Raw genomic sequence first — 22,758 nt, 5'->3', positions numbered from 1 at the left:
ACAAAGAATAGCCACAACCAGGGCCAGCATAAAAAGCTTTAAGCAAACTCAAAGAAATCATTTGGAAAGGTTAATTCTGTCATTTCCAGTCCTGAGGCAATACGCTGTCTCCCTCGTGTTCTACTGGTCTTTTTATACTTGGTGAGTTCCAGGGAAATGGGTGGAAGATGTGGAAATCCTATTGCAAAAGCACCTGCCCGCTCCTTTCCTTTCCCCAGAGAGCAACACATGGAACATTCTATTATTTAGTTAATTGCAAAGAAACAATTACAAAGGAACTCGGCAAATCCTCTCTAATCACAGCGAGACCCATTGCAGTTCAGTAAGTTCAGCAAATTAGCAAATAAGTGAATATAAAAAGGAAAGAATAACACAGCTCAAATCGCACTTTGTTCGTTTGTTTTGTCACTCATAGTTTCTGTTTAATTATTTAAGATATTTCTTCATAACATTCTAGTACATTTTGTATAATAATGAGGGTTTACTAGCATAGAAATGCAATACGTGGCTATTAAATATCTGCCGAGAGGAGGAAGAAAACTGCCAATTCTGTGTGTAAATTATAGAGAGCCTGTTCAGAAAAAATTTCCAGGTTAGATAAATAGAAGGTTCTGCCACAACTTGTGTAAGATACAAATAAGGATTATTGCTAGATAATGACAATGCTAAGTAATGTTTGCGCAGAACATTATAACTTGTACTACAGGCATTCATGGTCAATCCCCTGTTTATTAAAAGCTATTCTAATTTTCCATGCATATAACTAGAGGCCATTTAAACATAGCCTTTTTTACACCAGCACTGTAATCAAATGAGAGATTTTACAGTATTTCAGTTCTAAATTCATATTACAGGAAAGACTTTCAAGCTCCGTTACATTACTGAAGCAGAGCCTCATCTCTGCAGAGCTGATGGACTGAGGAGGGGCAGAGGAGCGAGATCCAGGTGTGATATTATCTGGCTGACAGCGAGGGAGGTAAGACAGCCCTTTACAACAGGCATGATGTCCCTCCTGGTTCTTCCCAGATCATTTTGAGCATCAAGATTTTATGACACATCTGTTCACACTACCAAGAATAGAAGCCCTAAAGGGGTTTGTGCGCTATCCAGTGCAAAGTGTCTTTGAGGCATGCTGGCAAAAACCCTACCAAATAGAAGGGGAGCTGTTACAGTCTGAGCAACATCTTGAGACGGGAAGTTTTGTTTATACAGAGCTCCGGTGAGGGGAACAACATGAATGCTTTCCTGGAGACCAGAAAAGATGTACAAATACATACGCTCTCTGATTTGAAAAAGGCAATTAGGACCGCCAGGCAGTGGAAGGGGCAAGAGGAGCAGGGTACAACTTAATCAGTAGACTACAACAGAGTACAGTTAATAAGAACATAGCAACACTCGCTGTTCAAGGCTATTCCTTTGAGCACAGCGAGGACAGGATGAGTGCTAAAGGCCACGTATAAGGAAGAGCCAATGTGCCTTACACACATCTGAAAATAGGGCAAACATTCAGAAACTGAATCCACACTTTGCTGTCTCCACCAGGCAAAGAACCACATCAGCAAATGTCAGAAGGAAGCATCAGGGGAACTGATGCAGTGCCAGACCACCAACCGTGCCTGAAAATCCTCCCCTAAGAACCGAGAGTCTAACATGGATATTTCACTCTTTGCAGGCCTTACTGATGCCCACAGAATGAATTAAACTTTTTTTTTTTGCCCTTAGAAGTTCATGTGGGGAAAGCAGTTAGTTAGCTGACAAACCTACCGTAAACAGATGCTGCAAAGCTTGCAAGAGTCAAGGGCACTCTGGCTTCAGATGAAGCCAAAGTATGGTTTAATACAACTAGCGTGAACACTTAATTGCTTTCAACTGAATTCAAGACTAGTCTGCTCCAAGAAATCATATCAAAACTTTTCCATTCATGCCACATGGCTTACCTCCAGCGTTTAAGATTCAAAATTGAAGTTTCTGCTAAGAAATCCAGAGCATATGTCAGTGGAGCAGAGAGGAAAGAACAAAAAAAGTGACATTTGGATAATATATTCATCAAGCACAGATTGTTTGTTTCAGCCTTGTACTCTTACAGGTGTTTTAGTCCTACAAGAAGGACTCTGCTTGACAGGAAAATGACTACAGGATTCCCATGTCTTCGCCAGCAGTTAGCAGGGTCTTCTATTTTCATAAAGCAGCATAAGGCTTGTTTTTCCTGGGAGTCCCTAAAGACTTTTTCAGTGGACCTGGAAAGGAATGCAGACATCCTAGTTCCTTCCACCAGAGCTTCATAAACAGCAACAATAACTGAGGTAAGAGAGTACCCTATAAGTAAACAGGACAGTCTTTGGGACCCTGTAGACTCCTGTTCTCCCCCGGCTGAAGCAGACCAGTGTCAGCCAGTGCTCTGCATGTCTACAGCACTACCAAACCCTAGCACAGGGAGAGCTCTGGGGCCCTAGTGAGTTCAAATACTAGTTATTCTGCATCCCTCTGCATCCCTCCTACAACAGGTTTCTGAGAAGTATCCATCAATAATGTATTTAGGCACAAACAGCCACCACAATGACTTCTTTTGAATCTTTTATCTGAATTTCACTGGTTTGGTAACTGGTTAGGATGACTGTTGCAACCAACAAGCAAGCAGCACAACAATAGATGAAAAGGCATAAATGAAACTTGCTGTGCTCCACACAAAGCCAGATATGTTTGAGGCAATGGCATGGCTGTTAGTTAGAGAACTACTTGACAGGATTTCTTTTTTGAATAAAACACCAGAAGCCAAGACTGAAAGCAGTCTTGTCAATTCCACTATAGGCTTTGGTCAAGAACACCGTTCATTCCTGATGGGACAATCTTGAATGTGTACTGGAGAAGAAGTTTCACTCCCTACATGTTTAAGAGTTATCTTGTTGCTACCGGCTCAGGGAAACAGTCAGAGGTAAAAGGTCAACCTAGGGGCAGAGTGAAAAGCACAGGAGCATGCAGCAGAGGCCAGAGGAGCAATGCAAATACAGAAACTGCAGCAGAAGTGCATGAACAATTAATTTACAAACATTAACTTTATTTGGAAGTTCAACAATTAGGAGAAAACACATTGCAATTGTTTTAGCTTTTAAAAGATCCCAATATAAATTACATAAGAGACTTGCACAGTTCTAAATATTGAAAAGAGCATAAAAATTAATGGCGCCCTCATATGCCAAGATTAATCCTTTTCCATTTCGACTACATTAAAAGTTGCCTGTGCAGGGATTATTGTTATAGCTATGCAGAAAACAATACAGTTTTCAGGTCTTGATGCCTCAGGAAAGATTTACAGGCATAGGCACTTAAGGGCAAAAAGAGATCAAGAGAGATAACAACCCATGGAAGTCAGATCTCTATATTCACACACAATCTCTAACTAAACACTACTGTAAATTGCAAAAGGTTTTAAGTAGGCAACATTATCCCGTATCAGCAGATGGAAAGCGTGCTGTTAGATTACGTAGGTTACTGTGGAGTTTAATTTTAATTCAAGACCTTGACGCCCCCACAAGGTTACCAGTGCTTTCTACAGAAGACGTATTTTTCAGAAACTGAGTATGTTTGTATTGGCCCACACCGATTTTTACTGTCCTCAACTCCCTGTTAAGGAAAAATGCCATTTACTCTAAAATTAACTTTTTCCTCCTTCATTGTTCCACATTTCTTCCCAGATTTACAGGTGCTGGCATTCAGATAGATAACCACAGAATGAAACCTAGCGTCAATTACTACTCCTTTCAACACATTCCATTACAGTATATAATGAAACAACATTAAAGGCTGCTAATACTGTGGAAGTTTCTCTTTCTAGTGTACCACACCAAACTTTTGATATGCAGTGAGCATATAGTTGTCTTCCAAACTAAGATGTGAGTTTGAGGTCCAGCTCAAGTTAAGTATCAGATTTTTGATGGCTATGAGATAGCAGACTCAAATTTAGGAAGCTCTAGACACATTTTCATTAATTCCAGAAAACGTTTGCTCCTTTTCACCCTGATTTCTGTCTGTGCCTTTGGGTCATGCCACGATACTATCTCCCCTTTATCCCAGAACTTGTCTATTGACAGCACTACTGCTAGTCATACGCTCAGTTAAAATGCAAGTCTTTCTGCTCTGCATCTACTTCCTAATACTTTCATATTGGCTATTACAGCACAGTAAAGCAAAATAATGTCATCTTCATTATATTTGCTGTCCAAGTATTTCCCTATAGGATAACAGCTGGGTAGGTATTTTATATCAGTCTTGGTCCTGACACACTACATACTCTCCCCTTAATGTGTCAGAGTCCTCAGCTCTAGTTACTCTCTCTGGAGGTATTCATGACAGAGTCACAGTTACAGACTTGAAATATGATACATAGGCAACTCAATATAGCTCTGCTTCTATTTAGCAAAATGACTCTTTTTGCATAACGTGACTTCCAGAAAAAAAAAACAAGAGGGAAACAGGTCTCAGCTTCTGCCAAGAGTACCCTATCCCTTGTATTCTTTTATTTTATATATTTTTTTTTATCCTTTCTGCAGATGACAGTCATGTGACCAAAGTACCAGCAGGAAAAATTTACCCAACGGGAGTGTAAATGACATTCTTCAGACTGCTTTGGGTATGGAGAGCTCCCAAAACTGCCTTTGGAAATAGCACAGGCAGCATTTCCACTGATGGGATTAAATGAAATCAGCTGCATTGTGCTGCAGCCATCCAGTTTCCTCTTTGGCTGCAAGTACTGGCATGAACTATGATAAGCCTCAGATAGTGCTTCATTGAAATCAAAGAACCGAGACAGCTCTGACTTATTAGTATTCTGTGAAACAGTGGCGACTGATTTTTAATTTAAAAAAGAAGAGAGAAAAGGTGATAAGAATCTTATATTTAAAAGTGTGCTTTCTGTTTACAGGAGTCTTTATTACTGCTTGATGACAAAGAAACCATTAGGGTCTCCACAAAAACTTCACTGTCTGTCTGTAAAATTAAATTCTCCTTCCAGTAAATATCATATAATTTATCTAGTTCACCTTAAAAAAACCCACACACATTGTAATGCCTATGAAGGACGTTGGCATGATAGTAGGAATTATAAGGTTCTCCCTCCAGTCAAGAAGGGGTACAGTCTGCATAAAAGATCTGGAAAGACCCCTCTGACCATATTCTCCACAGCCCATTATGTCTTTGGTCCTTCCATGGACAACAATATTGTCAAACAGTGTTATTTCTGGATGTAGTCTTAATTTCTATTATAATCCAACATACCACTTCTGTTCCTAAACGAAACTGCATGGGTTAGGTTTTGTATATTATGCTCATCCCAATCCACATCCCTAAGAGTAGAGCTGGGGGTGCCCATGCTTTCCAGCAGTCAGCCTCATAGCTTTACCTGATGACAGAAGATGGCTGTATAGCGTGATGCCTCTCCCAGCCTGTGACTGAACTTACTATGCACTCACAGTATTTTATATATATATATATATATATATAAAAAATATGTGCACATGCAAAGTAGTACCGAGAAGAGAGATCAACAACAGCAAAGCAACATTAGACTTAAAACCCCCTAGTGCTCAGTGTACAAGCAATCTAGTTAGGTGACAGTTTCAGACAGTCAAGTGACGTAAGCTGAAACAGGACATAAAGCAACGTATCTCCTACATCAAGTATTTTCACATATTAGAAATGACCCTCCATAAACCACTCATATTTGTGATACGTAAGCAGAAAAAGCAGTCACAAGGGCATCCTTCACAGAACACTCCTGCTATTACGCACCTTCTCTGACAAATACAAAAAATTGATTACGTGATCGGACATTTCAAATACAAAATGGTACTATACATAATCATAGCAAGCACACTTGGAAAAAGCAATAAATAAGAAAACCCTGCTGATACAGTAGGCCTAGAATAGTCCTATCACAAATAAATGGCCTTCTAAAAGCCTTTACAAGGCCTGCACAGACTGTAAATGTTCAGTACGAAAATAAACAAAAAAAGATTAAAATATGACACAGTAAAATTTTTAAATAGAGGGGACCTGGTAACAAATACAAGCTGTTCCCCTTCACATACACAGGCTGAAAATTTGAGCTATGTCATTAACCACTTTCCAATCAGATTAATTATTTTAGTTGACCTGAAGCAAAACTTTGTTTGATGTGAAATAGCTTAAGACTTTATTGCTTTCATTTAAATTTGGCAATTGAATTTATAATCCTCATTGGGAGACAAAATATTGAAGTATTTTGTTTTAGTTTTTAAATCCAAACTCTCTCTGCGTACCAGGAGGATAAGGTTAACAGTCCGTCAGTGGCTTTTAGCCATAAAGTCTGTGAAGATGGCATATCAAACAATTACTCATTTATGGCTGAAATAATGACAAATGTCATTAAGAAGGGGCTGATATTCCCCCTTTTTTCATCTTTGATATGCTTTATCTTGGTAGAAATAGTTTTGTGAATTTAATAATTCAAGATCACCAGCGCCTGTTACCAAAACTTAAAAGTGGGTGTAGTTTTTCTTCATCTGCAACAACGGAGAGACAATGACAATATCATCTGAATCGTCTGAGTGAGCTTCATCCACAGACAGAGGGAGAGCAGGCTGCGATTGCTTCTCAGAGGACCTGGCTGAAATAATTACAAAGGAAACAAGGTCATCAATAAACAACATTGACAATAACAAGCCCCTGTGGGAAGTGTAATATTCTCTGAGCCATTAAGTTTCCAGAATTACCTACAGTTATGAATAACTCTGATCTATCTTTTTCTCCATATAACTATTCCCGTTCCTCTTTAATGAAAGAGCATGCATGGCAAGTGTTAAGTTGACATACTGACCATGCATGATTTGTCTTCTTGTCTTTAAATCTTTGCAAGTGGTTACACACCACAAAGTAAAGCAATTCGATACTGAAGCCATCTCAGGTCATAAAGATAAATATTTATTAGATTGCCAGAAAAGGAAAAATTGACCCAAGCAAGCTTAAGCTAAGCAGAAAGGTCATAATGAGAACTTCAGTCAGATATAGATAGAGAAAAGGGAAAAGTGAGGGGGAAAAAAAGGATGGAAGCTCTCAGTGACTGTCTTTCATCCTTATATCTGTAAAACTACCAAAAATATTATTCACATGCTGTACTACCTTACTTAATGACAATAAAAATGGTGACCACACCATGGGTTTTTTTTGTTGTTTTGTTTTTTTCTTTTGCTTCTTTGCTGTTTTTCTAGATGCATGGTTCTATGCATCTCATCAGTTCCAACATTTGAAGAAATGTTCAGGGCATGAACAGATACAACCCTAATGATTCCAGTAAACACGGGAAAATCAGAGGGATAAAATGGATATATACAAGGCCTCTAAGATCTGATGAGCAGAACCAGCAGCTTGTATCCCCTCAGCAAGAGATCTATGAACTAAATGATGACAGCTATTAATACCTTCTAGCACAATATTCTCCTCTCAGCTCCACTTATTTTCAGTTTCAAATACCAATTCTCTGAAAAGACTATCTCCCAGAGAAGAGAACAAATCAAGACGACCTGTGGTAGAAAGAGGAAATAGACAAGTAAGCTGCCATACACTGAGATTTTGACACTGAAATGGAAGGGAAAGTGGAGGGCAAACAGAGAATATTACTTGGGGAGATGTTCTTCTCCCATGGATCTCAGTGAAATAAGAGGTTCCTGACAGAGAAAAAAAAACCTCCCGGTATGGAAGAGGAGGCATACACAGCAACTGGAATGTGGAATAAAAAGAGGGGACTGCAACCAGGCCAGAAAAAGTGTGATGGACAGAGAGCCTGTGAATGGAAAGGAGGAATGCAGGGAGGCCATTACATTGACCTCAACCTACAGAAGCAAAGAAACATGACTTTCTAGTTAAGTGAAATTCTTCTCTGCATCAGTCAACAAATTATGTAAGAGTTTTTCAGGAAGATTTATGAGCCAGTAATACTGGTGATAAGGATGAGCAAAGAGAACTTCCAGAAGCAGGCATGATAACTAGAAGATGCATCTCCAACAATAAACAGATATTATATATGAAATAGCTTAATATTGTCCAGATCACTCTTGATTATATCCTGCTCTTGATGTGTGAGATTTTCTTGTCCTTATCGTCAGTTTAGTATACTTCAGAGTGACAACTTTATCTTTGTGCTTGTGAAGGGGTAAGCACTGATTACTGTATGTAAATTCATTATGATTTCAAAAAAGCCTCAAATTAAGTTAACAGTTGTATCCAGAGTGGCTAGTGATATGCAGAGAGAAATGCTGCCCTTATTCAAGATTGCTGTGCATGTACAGAACATATTCTTCCTTCCTGCCATTCCTCTGACAGAAAGAAACAAAACGCTAAGTTTCACAGACTTAATTGTTGTTATCTGTTCCATTTCATGGGAAGCAGCAGAAATGGCTTTACAAATCTCCAAGTACTGTCCACATTCTGAAGACAAGCAAAGCAGCATTGAATGCTACACCACTTTTGCTTTTCTTTTTTTTAAACACACAGAGACATCTAACCTGATGCAAACAATGAATTAAAAGTCTGCAATGCTAGATCAGGATTATATAAATTTATTCTAGCAGAAATATAAGGTCCTTTAAAACAAATTTTCATCTTTCCCATTCCTCTCAAAATAACGCTGAAAGGCAAGTGAAATTAAATGACTTACTGCAATATATACTTTCACTGAAAGTTTAAGATCATTGCCAGATCTAGAGGTCACGAAATGCATGTTTGGACTTGGGACAAATGAAGCAAGAGCTTGTTCAACAGCTGCATGATTTAAAGCTAAAGGAATTTGATTGCTTTAAATCACTCAGCTGTTAAACAAGCTCCTTGTCTCATGTGCTTTCCAAGCTGCAGGACAACCAGTGAAATACATCACATCAAAAACCAATTTTGCTAGTGGATTTTTACATCAGTCATGAGCTAGGAATGACAGATGTTGGACTTCTGGTTAACTTTAACCTGTTTAAGCTACATGAATTCAAATAGCAAAAAAACCTGCTATAACTAAACAGATTGCCGAGGGGTCACATTACTTCATAGAGGTGGCATTTACACCAGAATGCTCTGCTTCCTTTAATAGGTTTTTCCCCGATTTGTCTTTTGGGAGAGTTTGGTTAAACCCTCCAATGCACCAAGAGCTAATACTTCACAGAGCTACTTAGTGCAGGACACTCTTTTTCTGGCAGTTGTGCAGTTAGAGCTACCTAGATACATTCTATCCTCATCCCAGACTTTGAAAACATCTCCCATATTCATAAGATCAGCAGCAAATATAACCTGCTTTGCTCCCAACCTCTCCTTTTCACCAGAAAAGGACTGCAAGAAAGAAAAGTTTGAATGCTTATGGTCTCCTCTCTAGCCCTTCCAATATAAATTCCTCCAGAACTTCTTCACTCATCACTTCGTCATCATAATCTGCAATAAAAGTTACTTTTGGAGACTTCATAGCTAGACAGTGACTGTGCTCTATTAGTATTCATACTATTGCATTTACCAGACTAGCTTCATCTTACATCCTTCTTTGGGTCTTAGAAGCACTTCTTCAGAAGCACAAAGCGTTTTTATTTTTAAGCAATTCTTTCTCTTTGGGTAGAATTTCACAACTGATTTACTCTGGGTTTAGACTAAGCATACCAATAACGACTACCGCAGTAAAGCCCAGGCAAAACAGCATTTTTTTTTCTGGATACTGTTACTAGACATAACTAAAATCACTCAAAACTGTAACATCTTCAGAAGCAAGTACTACCTACTCCTTCACAAAGTAGAATACGCTCCTGAATATGGAATACAGTAAAGTTTCTTAAACACATTTTCCTTCGCTGAAGGGTAACTTCTGTATTCACAACCCTTGCAAATCTGGCTTATTCCCCATCTCATATCTTAGACACAGCCTCAGCTGGTTACAGCATGCTGCGTTTCTGTGCAAGTCTGCAGAGACTGTCTGCTTTTCACTGACAAAACACAAGTCAATGTTTCTCAGGTCACCCTCAAAGTTGCTCTTTTTTCTCCAGCTGGTCTGTAAAAGCCTAAAATATCCCACTCTGGATAGAGCCAACCTTTTTCAGTTTGTTTTTAACTCCTTTGAAGCTGCATGTCTAAGGCTGCCTTATCTGCATCATTGTTTTGCCTTTGCTACTCAGTACTTCTAACATCCTCTTAAAAGCCTCTTTGGCTTTAACTCCTCTTCTCACAAGCAGCAATGAAGAATTCAAGAAGGAAACCAAATGGCATAAGGACCATAAAAAAAGAAAGACATTTTCCCAGTTTGTATTATAGTAGTACTAGTTGGCAAGGTTATCCAGGACTTCATTTTTCCCCTTACTGCAGCAACTGAAGACTGCTGAAAAAACGTGACTAAATACACATGGCTGACTAGGATGGTTCTTTTTACCAGATGTCTGTCCCCTTCAGAAACTAAGTCAGGACGGTGAAAACGGTCTCAGCTTGTCTATGGCTTTGGGCCCAAAATGTAGTGGAAAGTACCGTACTACAGCTACAGGGCTGGGGGGATTGAAAAGGAAGTAGAGAGGCAATACAGGGGAACACCATGTTCCTTGAATAATTACCACTCACACCAGAGAGAGACCTTCCAAACCACAGTTGTGACACATAGGCAAAGCACTGTGGGGAAGCTGGTACTGATACTGTCAAAGCTTTTATTTTTTATTTAAGGGACTGCACTTGGCAGTATAAACAACATGTCATCAAATTAAAAGAAGACACACACACACAGAGTACAAGTATACACTTGCACATGTGTGTGCATGTGCAGATGTTCTCTACAAAATTGTGCGTGCACCCATACAAAACGGACATACTTTTGAACACAGAGGGAAGTGAGATTACCAGGAAGAGAGGACATGAAGATTGAAGGAGGTCTCTGGAGTGCTGCTGAGGCCGGTTTCTTCTCTGTAATGTGACCTGCAGAAACTGCTTTCTCACTTGGTGCACTGGACGCAGAGGGCCTGCAAAAAGACATACTGCACAGCATGAGGCACAGAGCAGGAACTGCAGTCTTCAGAGGGTATGCAGAAAAGTTTCTTGTGTTGCTAGCCTCCAAGAGATAAAAGCTCATCACCTGCAGAAGTGAACTCAGACGCTAAAGCAAGGTGACAACTATGTAACTCTCCTTGTAATCATGGCAGCCAATATTAAAGACTTTTGGAGCAGTAAAAACCCTGGAGAGAAAGGAAGTATTTTTCAAGAGAGACACACCATAAACCTAAGCAGTAAGCAAATCACTGTGTTCTTCTTGAGCTAAGTCACTAGGCTGTATGCAAGAAGGTATTCCAGCTCTTCCCTGTTCTTCTACATAACCCTTAACTTTTAGATGTCAGGGCTTCAGATTCACTTATATTAAGCGAACGTACTAGCAATCAGTCTGATAGCAACTGTAATTTTTTTTTTCTCCAAAGAGTAATTGTTTTACTTTTCCTCATTGCTATGGAAGAGAACATGCAACAGGATATGGGAAGACTACTGCTGCAACAAGAAACCCTTTTAGTTACATATGCTTTGCATTTTCTCACGAGCAAGCTCTCCCTTGTCTTTGTTGGAGCAATGGCCTTGTTCTCCTTCTCTGCCAAGGAACCCATGCTAAAATTCTATAAAATATAAGCCCTCTCCTGTAATAAAACCAATTTTGCTATTACATGTTGCAGAAATATCTATTTTTCACTTACCTCTTCTCAAGAAGTACTGTACGTGCTAAGTGAGCCCTGAAAATGGACTGGATAAATGTCACCATCTCATCCTTCTCCTCACAATCAGAAGACAAGCTCAAGGAGTTCGACACAGGAGACATGCAGGAGATCTGCAAAGCAATCAGATTAAAGGGAACTGGCCTTTTACAGATTGCACAGAAGCTTGACAGAAGCTTTCACAATTTTACTCCTGATTGTGAAAGTGGTAGTAGAGCAAATATTCCCATCTTTTGGTCTGCCATCTTTAAGGTTCTATAAGACTAAATCAGCAGGAAGTGTAAATCTGATCATCATACAAGATTTGAAGCATCTGTATTCAATTAATGAAAGAGCAGACACCTGCAAGGAAAGTTCATTTATTTTCCAGGAAGGAAACCTTTCAAAGTTGAAGGAGGTAAAGCAGCCTTCATGATGGATATATCTTCTGCTTGTATCAAGCAAAAGTATTCGGTCCTACTACCTTGGGCCAGCTTACTGAAATAAAAGTGCATGTAAAGTGCAACCAGATGGGCAACATGGATGGACAATTACAAATTAACTTTACCCTGCTAAAGGTCCAAAGGATGTTCATGTAAGTTGGCAAATGATTTACAGAAACTAAATGTTTAATTGGTACGGAATTTTTTTCAGATTCAGAACTGAGCAATCTGGAGCACGTTTGACATGACAGAAGACACTACAAGTCTTTGGTTGAGCATGCCACACGCAAGACTCCTTTACTTTTCAATCCAATCCAAGATGCTTTCCAAATTCTTATTTCTGAACTTCAGTGACAAAGGTTTGTCTATTACTACAACGATTCAGTAAACACTTGAGAGCAAGTACAGTTTTCAACAGCACTCCAAATTAAAGAGTTAAAGGGTACTTTATTAGCTGATAGGAGAACCATAAAAAAAGAGGAGATCTAGTTACAGTCCATAATGCAGAGAAGTTACAGCTTTACTTCTAAGAAAAACTGTGATCTAAAGAAGACGGAAAGGGAGGCTGGGGAACGAAATCGATATCTTTCTGGAACTACAGTGGTGCTGCCAACCAGTGCATTAAAACAACATCACTGGGTGATTCAGAGAATGAAGTCTGGAAGTACAGTACTTTACACAGTAAACTAAACCTAATGGGATGCCTGAATACCCATTTGCCCCAACAATTACCTTGTTGTGAGATTCTGCATCATGCATCCTGTTATTCAGTAACAGTTTCTGTCGAGCTAAATGCCCTCTGAAAGCGGCCTGAAGCATAACAACTGCCTAGCATGGAAAGAAATAAGTAGATGTTAGCTCCTTTGAAAGATGGCAGTTACAAATTAAAACAAGAGTCCAGAGGGAAGAGGCACATGGGGAAAATAACTTTTCCCTATGCAAAGGAAACTCTTTGATGTCTTGACATTTTCTTATGTTTAAGGGATCCACGCACATCCTCATTACTTCACAGGTACTCTGCTGCAATCCAGAGAATCCCCAGCCTGTGACAACCCATAGACATGCACCTCCATGGTTTAAATTCAATCTGGGAGCTGTTCATGATTGATCCTACCAAATGCAATTAAGTTCTACCTGCCAACACCAGCCTATATTTCACAAATAGAGCAACATGCTCCCATTGCCATATTGGATTCTGGCCACCCAGCAGACTCTGTGATTCTCTGATACAATCAGAAATCAAGCCAAGTCTGGCAGACCATTGCGGTGATTATGCTGAACATGTCTTTCCTCTCGACTCAGAGATTTTACTGGATTCTACTCAACAAAAAGCACCTAGATGTGAAACAGTATGTTTGCATCACATGGTTAGAATTTGTTCTAATTTCTGAAAGTAGGATTTTTAATGTTCTGGAAGAAATGAATGTAAGGATGCTACATTGTGCTATTTGAAAAAACAGTATAATCAAAACCTTTGTGCAAAACATTTATCAAAAACTGACAAGTTTGTCAAAGAAAGTCAATTTCTTCATAATACTGAGACATTTCTTCTTAGCAAAGGCTTCAAATTCCTACTTCAAATATATCTGAAGACTCATCATAGTGAAAATGAAAGCATTATTAGAAGTAACTAATATATAAAAACTTTCCTGTCTGTTTGTATCAAATTTTGTTCAAAATTTTCAGAAGCGTTCATCTTGCAGAAGGTACCAAGTACAGAAAATTTGAGACCAAATTTTGATATGGTCTGACAAGATATATCAAACAAAACCAGAATGTCAGAAGGTAGATCATGAGCCAGTCTGAAGAACAAACCTGATCTTGGTACAACAGTTCATATTACAATAAAAACTCTTTAAAAAGTTATTTGTTTGTGCTTTGATACAAATGAAACCTGTTTTACTGTTTTGTTGGGTGTCATAAACACACTCACCTCATCCAGAGCAATTTCTTCTTTCTGAAATGAAAAATACCTAAGTTAATGCCACAAATATATACAAGTTTTATTAGATAAAGATTTTCCAAATTTTCCCCAATAATTAAAACACACAGAAATATCTGTCCCACCTCCCCCTGAAAACTCAAACAACAAACTTAAGGGAAAAAAAAAAGCTTTTCATCTTTGAAAGATGTGTGGATAGTTCTTTTGTCTTTAGCTTCCTAAGAACCGTTTACAAGACCCACCTCACACCATACGTCCTATACGTGGAAAAAGCAGCATTGTGTTGTTGCCCATAGAACAAAATTTAAGTTTAACATTTTTTTCCTAGATCATTTTGTCCTAGTTGAGTGTAACTCAATACACAAAACTTCCTGTATTGTTTGGAGGATTTCTACAAGGGGAATTCAACTTTTCAGTCATACTCCAAGGAAGCAAAAGCAGCAGCGCTGCTTCAAGCACTGCTATGCTTCCTTAGCTCTCTGCTGACCCAGACTCCCCCATTCAGAAACTGCCTCTCTCACAGCAGAAACAACAGGGTTCTAGGGAGCAAAGGCAAAAGAAGCAGCAGGAAGGACTTGAAAAAAGCGGTGGAAGAGAAGATGGTGGTAAGGAATTGTACTGGGAAGCACCGCTGCATTTCCTGGAGCCTGGCAGCAGGTTACTGTAGATGCTAAAGCAAGAATAAGATTCAGAAAGGGATGTCCTCACTGTTGTCTGATAGGAGAATCTCACCTTGTTTTGGTACATCTTCCACTGTCTCTGGATGATTTTGGCTGCTAGTTCCTTCCTGCGATCTTCCTTGCCTTTAACCATGCAGACCGGTGAAGACTGCAAAGGAGAATCTTTAACTTAGTACACTAGAGACACGAGTTGGAATTCTATGAGGGAAACAGGTTATGAATGACTCAGAAAAATCAGCACCAGAGTTGTTAAATGTTCATCCTGCTTGCAGGGTGGAAGGGAGTTAAAGAGGAAAGTCTTAGTTCTGAATACTGCTCATGTTCAAACTCATCATCTAGATGACTGTTACAGTGAAATACCTTCCTGTCCCCATTTTAGCTGTTAGCAGAGCATGGGAATGGAAAGGTTTTCATTTACACATAATCCTATTTTTCTATGCATTGCTAAAGCAATAGGAGCTTCAACAGTGGAACCCACTCTTTGTTGACCAGAGATGGTTTGTATGTTATTGACAGACTGAGAACAAATGTCAGGATACCTAATTTCACAATTCTTCTCCAGGAAAGACTAGTATTAATTAACCAGGGAGCTCTCTGATGTTTCATCCTGGCAACTGTGGCCTCATAATCATCTGTTTAAGCTTACTGATGAGTTGGCCATCATATAACACTGACAAGATAGACAGCTTGTGTAAATTGGCATAACCCTACTCTTCTATCTTGAAGAAATTAATTAGAGGAAAAAGAAAGAAACCAAGAACAAAGCAAGATTTTGTTCCAGTTATTTCTTCTAGGTGTGGTTGCATATTCCACCTCTCACCATCTGATCCTTTTGATCCCTAATTATCCCATACTAATTGTCATACCCCACTTCCCAAACAAAAGCTAACTGCAATTTTAAAAGACTAATTTAATTTGTTGGTGTAAAATTTTAAGTAGAGGAACAAGAGATTTTATCGACTCTGAAAAAAACTCTTGATTCTGTGAAAAGGATTTATTTATAACTTAAAAACACTGAGTTACAGGCTTAAGTTTAGCAAATGGATCATGTTATATTAAAAATGACAACCTACTATTAAAATGAAAAATTGGTAGGAACTTAGTGATAATTACAAATAATGGGAACATTTCAATAAATAGATGGTTACTGGCCAAGAATATATATAGTCTGCAGAGGAAAAAAGGAGCTGTTTATTGGCTGTTTTTAAAGACTCAAGTTATTTGGTATTCAAGACATCATCTAGCATCCATCAGCCTATAACACACAAGAATCTAAAGAATTGCACAGTATATCAAAAACCAGCACCCTCTTAAGCTAGTGGACATTTTTATTCATATTTTTACTGCCTGTATTTCAGGGTCTATTTATTTTTAAGTACAAATGATCAAAATCCTCAGTAATAATTTTCAACTAGTTTTTAGTGAAATGAGATTAACGTGACCACACTGCATCTGAAAGCATGTCTGCCAGTGCCCATTCATCTCTACTGGCTAGTTACAACAACATTTGGCAGAGGGATGGAAGATTGCAAAGACACCAAGTTCAGTTATATTTCACCAAAAAACCCCAGCTGATTACAGAGTCCCATTTAAGACTGTCCAGGGTTAACAGATACACAATTACATTTATTAGATACTGGACAGTCCAGAAAGAAGAGGTTATTAATACATCCCTCAACTCCAGAAAAACTTCATTTCAAAGGGGATAAGGGTTTATTTTATTATATTGACATCTTCCCTAATTCTTTACTCAAATATGGTGTCCCATCAACAGTGGAATTTAAAAAACCCCAATTTTCATGATGGTTAGTGCTCTACATCCTGTAAACCTTCCCATGAAAAAGCATTCCGCTTCCATCCAAACAGGAAGGTTAACGAATATTTTCTGAGTGGACAGCACATGTGCCCTAACTGATCACCTGACCAGCATAAAAATCACTGAAAAGGGGTTTTTGTCTTTTGCCAGTCTGCCAGTAAGCACACTTACCTATGTCTCTATTCTTTACCTAACTGCCAACTCGTACAAGACCTCCCTCCCTCTACAAAATTGGACTAAAATTAGCTAGTGGGTTCAGATGTTATAAGAAGATATAAGCAAAACCACAAATGTTTGTGTTTTTTTCTAAGAAGGTAAGGCAAAAACCCCAAACACTTAAAAGGGTAAGCTTTTTGCAACATTCCAACTGAATAAGAAAAAAAGTGATGGTGGGGCAGATAATCTCTAAGAGAACAGCTCCCAAAAAAACCCCAAGTTGCTGTGGTAATTATTGAAATAACTTATCAACGAACTCTGGGAATTAACCATCATTCAGAATTTCTATGACAAGATTAAATGCCTCTCTGAAAAGACACAACTAGCAGCTATTTAGACTATCAGCTCAATTTGCAATATATTAGTTAGATGCAAGGAAAAAAACCAAAAAAACACAAACCCAAAAATGTGTCTGTACCTTATTAAGCTTTTCCATTGTATCTTCTGCCATTTGTCTCTTCTCTTCCTCCAATTTTGACTCCAATTTTCCTACTTTCTGTGTCAGGTTCTGCATTTCCTCACTATGGTTGGAAAAGCAAAGATATTTATAGCTAGAAATTTTCTGTTGTTCCTGCTTTGAAAATACAGAACCTATTTCAAAAGATTTGATTGCTTTGTTTTTTTTTAAAAGCCAAAGTGGGAAACATGATACATATTCTCATAGTAACAGACATGTAACATCAATTCTCAAGTTGTGATAGCGCAGCCTTAGGTTAAAATTAAAAAAAAACAACAACCAAACAAATACAAAACCCAAAACACTCCCAAGGTTACAAAGGTACTCTTGATACTATTAATAATGCATCTAGATCTGATGACTGACAAATATGAAACTGTAGCAAAGTCCTTTCTTACAAAGCAATAATGAAATCACTTTTTTTTGCCACCCTTGCACAGGATTATTATCAACAGTTATAACAGAATACATGAAGTAAATGGAATGACATATTGGCAATAACCTCAAAGCATAGCCTAAGGTAAGGTAAAGATACTACAGTTTTTTCTTAGGAAAACAGGCCCCTGAGCCCAACATGGCAGCTTTCTTTTTCCATTTATCTTATTAATTTTTATTATAATTTAATTCTTATTTTTACTATACTTCGTAGTCTTCCACTTCCTCTAAATCCACTCTATAGAATTCTTCCCTTAGTAACTTACTCCATCCCTCCAAAACAGTAAAACAGTTCTGCTTAAATGAATTCCCAGCTTCCTGCGGTTCAGATGAACTCCTATGGATTTTGAGCCACTTCAAAAGAGAATTACACTTTAACAGATTTTTTTTTTTTGGTTCTGAAAAGGATCTACTAATACAAAATATGATACCTTAAAGTCTGCTCTTCTGTACTCTTTTCTTCCATCTTATTCTGCCACTTCTGCAGCTCCAGCTCCACTTCAGCCTTAGCCTGCAGTAACTGCTTGATATCTAATCTACAAATGTATAAGGAAATCCAAGCAATACTTAAGACATTCATACTTCAACGAAATAGTTATTTTTTGTTTAAACTTCTAAATAAAATAAGTGTTCTCAAATTTGTAAAGTAACAGTTTAATTTTTCCTTTTAAACAAAACAAAATGCAAGCATACATTGTTCAGAACAAAAGGCCTCTCCACATGCTCTCACTATGCATTTTTGTTCAGAGGTGAGTTGATACAGGAGGCAGAGTGTCTTATCAACAACACATACTTGTGTGCACACCTCTGCTCATGATCAGATTAACCTGCCTGCCCTTATGCACTGACACACCAAACGAGTCCAAGCAATACAAACTGCAAATCAATTGCTTACTGGGGAGAAAAGAAGTCACAGTGCATCATATGGCGGAAGGCAGGCTTAAATGGAGAAAGTGCTAGATCAGGACAAAACAGGTTGAAAAAACAAGACAAATGTTTACAGCAAGATACTTGCAAGAAGTCCTGCGTAAAGTGACATATAACCCTTCAAAAGCTTTTCAGTGTGGTTGGCAAAAAATATGCCTTGAAAAATGTGTTAGAAACAAGCAGAAATTCTCATTTTCCATCCTCTCACTGACTTTTTTTCTGCAATGTAATTTTACAGTGCTAGTAGGACTAGAAGAAGCTTTTGAAATAAAAGCTGAAGGGACCCTCAAAATTCATTTTCTCGCTGAAAATGTGAAGGACTTATTACATCGTTTCATAATGTGACAGGAAATAATTAAATAATTCACACCTACAAAAGAACATCACAGACAAGAGTTGCACTTACTCTTTATTGAGCAGGAGATTTTGAAGTGCCTTCCTATCGCTCTTCAGTTTCTTCACTAGCCCTTGGAGGCGACGACATTCCTCAACATGGTCTACCTGTTGAGAGGGTGGATGATCCAGGTCTACAGAAGGTGAAGATGACACAGCAAGTAACTGTGATGACTCACTATCTGCTGATGACACCCTGGTGTTCTCCATGGCACATACTTTCTAAACAGCATACATTTACACAAAAAATACAAAAGAAAAAAGGAGAAGAAAATTAAATTCAGCATTAAATGATTTTATTTAGGCCATGAGAAAAGATCAATTGGAAGTTAATTCTAAAATGTGCAACTATATGTAACAAGTATGAGAAAAGAAAAAAGGGAGCAAAGGCACATGGTACAGACATCAGTTTACATGTATGAGCCAGAACGCACAAGGCTGATACATTGAAGGACTACATGCCATGAGCACAAACCAGTGGTTCTGCATTTTCTGCTCAAAGGCAGGCAAGATGGCCACATGATTATGATCACTTACTTTTTCTAGTTCCGAAATCCGCCTCACCAGCCTCTGTTTGCTCCACTCGCTATAATCTAAATACAATAACAAAGCTTTAAACATGAAACTATATCAGTGAGTCAACATTGTTCTTGCTTTTTAAAACTTCTGTCCATATAGAAAGACTATCTAAAGACCTCTGAACCCCAACTTTAAATATGCACCAATGAAAAAATGAGAATGGTCTTAAAATATCTGACTTCTACACCAATTAGCTCCGAAATCAATATAAACCATTCACATTCATCAGTTTTCAACAACTGAAAAACAGTTTTCCAGTGAAACGTTAAATCTTCAAGTGATTCCAATCCAGAATTCTCAGGGATAATAATAAAGGAAACCCAGGTCTGACTGGAGCAGCATATCCAGAAGTCAGAGAGAGACTCCTGTAAGAAACTTCTTATTCCAACCTTTGCCCCTCCTGAATCTTCACCTTTGTAATAACTCCTTTATTCTATCATTGTAGGGTCCTGCTCTCAAACACATCTTTCAAATGTACCTAAATCCCTTGCCTCATGTTCACCAACTTTTCAGCACGTACTTTTTGTTTTATTGGAAGGAGGAGAACTGCTCAGTACATGATCTAGATCTTCTTTCAGCCTCCGATTCTCATTCTGCAATTCCTTGATGTTCCTGGATAATCTCAGGACAGCAGCATTCAGTGCCTTTAGTCGTTTTTGGGTATCTCTGCCCTCTGTACTTGGAAACGGGGTCAAAACCAGAAAGTTAACTTAAAAGCAGAGAACAAAGCAGCAGCGTTAAAAAGAGTGGAACAGCCTCACTATTCAAGTCAGCTGGCTAAGTTAACTGTCTCAGCTCTGCCTCCCAGTAGCATTTCTCAACATTTTTTACTAGAGGAGTTACCTATGCTTTTAGGACAGGCAAAGACCGTCTTGTTCAACGCTTTCACAATTGTTTTAATTTGCATCACAGAAAGAACATACTTTGAAACGTTGAAAGTTCATTTATTACTTTTACTTCCTCCCCTATTCTGTTTCATTAAGGCATAAACAAGGGTGCTTGTATGAGTTTTACTTATTTGGTTTTCTATTTGTTTTGTTAACCAACCTTATAATGCTTTACCGGCGCTCTATGGACCACTGATTTAAAAACACTTATCTTCAGCCACTTGGGAGACTCCTCCAAAAAACTGTTCAGCATGGAAAGCTAACCTGCGTGCTCTGAATTGCTTTCTTTCACTTAGCAAACAGATTGAGACTCAGAGGGAGAGAGAGGGCTATACATAGATGGAATAACTCTCAAACAAATCCAACACACAAGTGTATTTTCAGATAACTGTGAATGCTGCTCTAATATAAAAGAAACTATTCCTGTGAAAGTAAACCCCAGAGAAATTTCTTTCTTCATTTAAGATATATTTCAATCAATGAGAGATTTGAAACAGATTTGGAGAATACACGGCTAACATCGATGTGATGGGAATAAAAGGCATTGGAAAAGGGAAAGGCTGCTACGTGTTAAAACTGTTTTAAATATATTACAGTGATTTTGCCTTTTTACTTTTTCTAATAAAAAGGGGAAGAAATCTCAGCTTCTAGATGCGCAAAGTTGTAAAGTTTGTTCACGAAACAGATTTCTAGTGAGATGAAATACTTGTTCTTTATCGCTATGAGAAAATTCTTAAAAACATACTGCTGAGAACAAAGGTCTGAAGTAACTGATGGACCTACTTTTGGACAAATGCCACTGCGAATGACAATCACAGAACAGTTTGTGAAGGAATCTTCAATCCCATCCACTGGAATAATTACAAGGTAAAGGGGGAGACAGTCTACAATTAGCGTCTCAAGTGAAAAGCTGAATCTAATCTCCCTTTTAGAAATTAAAAGGAAATGAAGCCATAAAAACAAACAAATAAGGCTGTCCAGATGTCATGGATGACTATTCATACAGCTGTCCCAGGCAGGAGGAAAAAAAAAAAAAAAGTAGAAACCAAAACACAACACACCACCAAAACCAGGAAGTGACAGAAATCATAGAAGTCATAACCATACCACTGAGTGCCATTATTTTAGGCTCGTCAAAACCTAAATGAAAGAATTGCAGACTATTTCAAGGACTTGAAATGTTGCCTAGTTTCTACAATTGGATACTACAGCTTTACATATAAATAATCATATTTCAGCATTAACACTGAAAAAGAGGAGCTAAATGCCATTCACTTCAGCCAGAAATAATGTAGACAAACATCATGAAAGAAACACTCTCCTACAACTCTTTCTATGTGCCAGAGTCATGACCTCCAACATCATTTATTATTTCAGTGCTCAGCCTCTTAAGCAGAGACTGACAGTCATGTAATGGAGAGAGACTGCCCTGACCACTGTTTTTTGAAGCTATGAATAAATGAGGACAAGGAAGAGACCTGATGACTCGTTTTCACCTGTAAATAAATTGGGTGTGATGGCTTACAGCCTCGAGAGGCTAGTCACTGCATGCCTGAGCCAAAACAGATGAAAAATATTTTTTTTTTTTAAAACAGTGACAAAACAAATTGCAGTTTTCTATCCACAAGAGACAGTGAATTAGGGAAACACAAGTAGTATACATAATGACCCATAAAGAGTCCTCATATGTTTCTATTGATCTAAATAATTACATCCAAAATTAAGATAGTTGCCTGTACTTAACACTAGGAGGGCAAGCATATTTTGAAGTGGTTTGGTAACAAATTTTCCTATCCCACAAGACTATTACCCTCTTCTCAGCTCGACTAACACTCACTTGCAAAGATGCTTTTACTTTTCTCTCTTACCGGAGCTTTGTCTTTTGCCTTTGATTTTTATTTCCTCTATAGACCGTTTACGCTCATCACCACATATACACCCGCACACTAGTGACAAGCACTAGTACAAGCTTCTCTGACAGTGTCTTACTAGTGCCACTCATGGATATCTCACAAAAGCAACCCTGACCTGCAGATCTGTCTCTCTGTACCACAGGAAAATAATGTTTATTCCAAAATACCTTCTTTGCACCATACACCCTAGAGCATGATGCAGAACTGACTCAAGAGTAAAATGCCAAACATCTAGTGAGTTTGTTTCAATCGCCAGTAATGTCAGAATAGGGGTGATTATGGGGGAAGATGGATTTTATTTAATAGAGATAAATTTTCAGAGCTTTCATGTACTTTTTAAATAGCTCTAGTATTTTTTCCAC

General features: G+C 38.3%; 1 protein-coding gene across 5 annotated transcripts in view; it reads right to left on the bottom strand.

Moving 5' to 3' along the window:
• Positions 1-3,034: 3,034 nt before the first annotated feature.
• Positions 3,035-22,758, bottom strand: part of IQCE (IQ motif containing E) — a 28,364-nt gene continuing 8,640 nt past the window's right edge. For 2 of the 5 annotated variants that reach the window (XM_072877604.1, XM_072877608.1), the window contains exons 12-22: positions 20,117-20,274; positions 19,555-19,610; positions 19,031-19,239; positions 18,129-18,233; positions 17,224-17,326; positions 14,826-14,921; positions 14,085-14,108; positions 12,884-12,979; positions 11,712-11,842; positions 10,876-11,009; positions 3,035-6,640 (exon numbers count right to left, since the gene is read on the bottom strand). In XM_072877604.1, the coding sequence (XP_072733705.1) occupies positions 6,510-6,640; positions 10,876-11,009; positions 11,712-11,842; positions 12,884-12,979; positions 14,085-14,108; positions 14,826-14,921; positions 17,224-17,326; positions 18,129-18,233; positions 19,031-19,239; positions 19,555-19,610; positions 20,117-20,274 (1,243 nt within the window). In that variant the 3' untranslated portion in view covers positions 3,035-6,509. Of the gene's footprint in view, positions 6,641-7,451; positions 7,554-10,875; positions 11,010-11,711; positions 11,843-12,883; positions 12,980-14,084; positions 14,109-14,825; positions 14,922-17,223; positions 17,327-18,128; positions 18,234-19,030; positions 19,240-19,554; positions 19,611-20,116; positions 20,275-22,758 lie in introns of all 5 variants that reach the window. The other 3 variants (XM_072877606.1, XM_072877607.1, XM_072877605.1) reach the window with 3 other exon arrangements.

This window comes from Ciconia boyciana, chromosome 13 (genome assembly GCF_034638445.1).
Source record: "Ciconia boyciana chromosome 13, ASM3463844v1, whole genome shotgun sequence".
NCBI lineage: Eukaryota > Metazoa > Chordata > Aves > Ciconiiformes > Ciconiidae > Ciconia > Ciconia boyciana.
The sequence above is the reverse complement of the archived record's forward strand: the minus strand, read 5'-3'. Positions and strand labels throughout refer to the sequence as shown.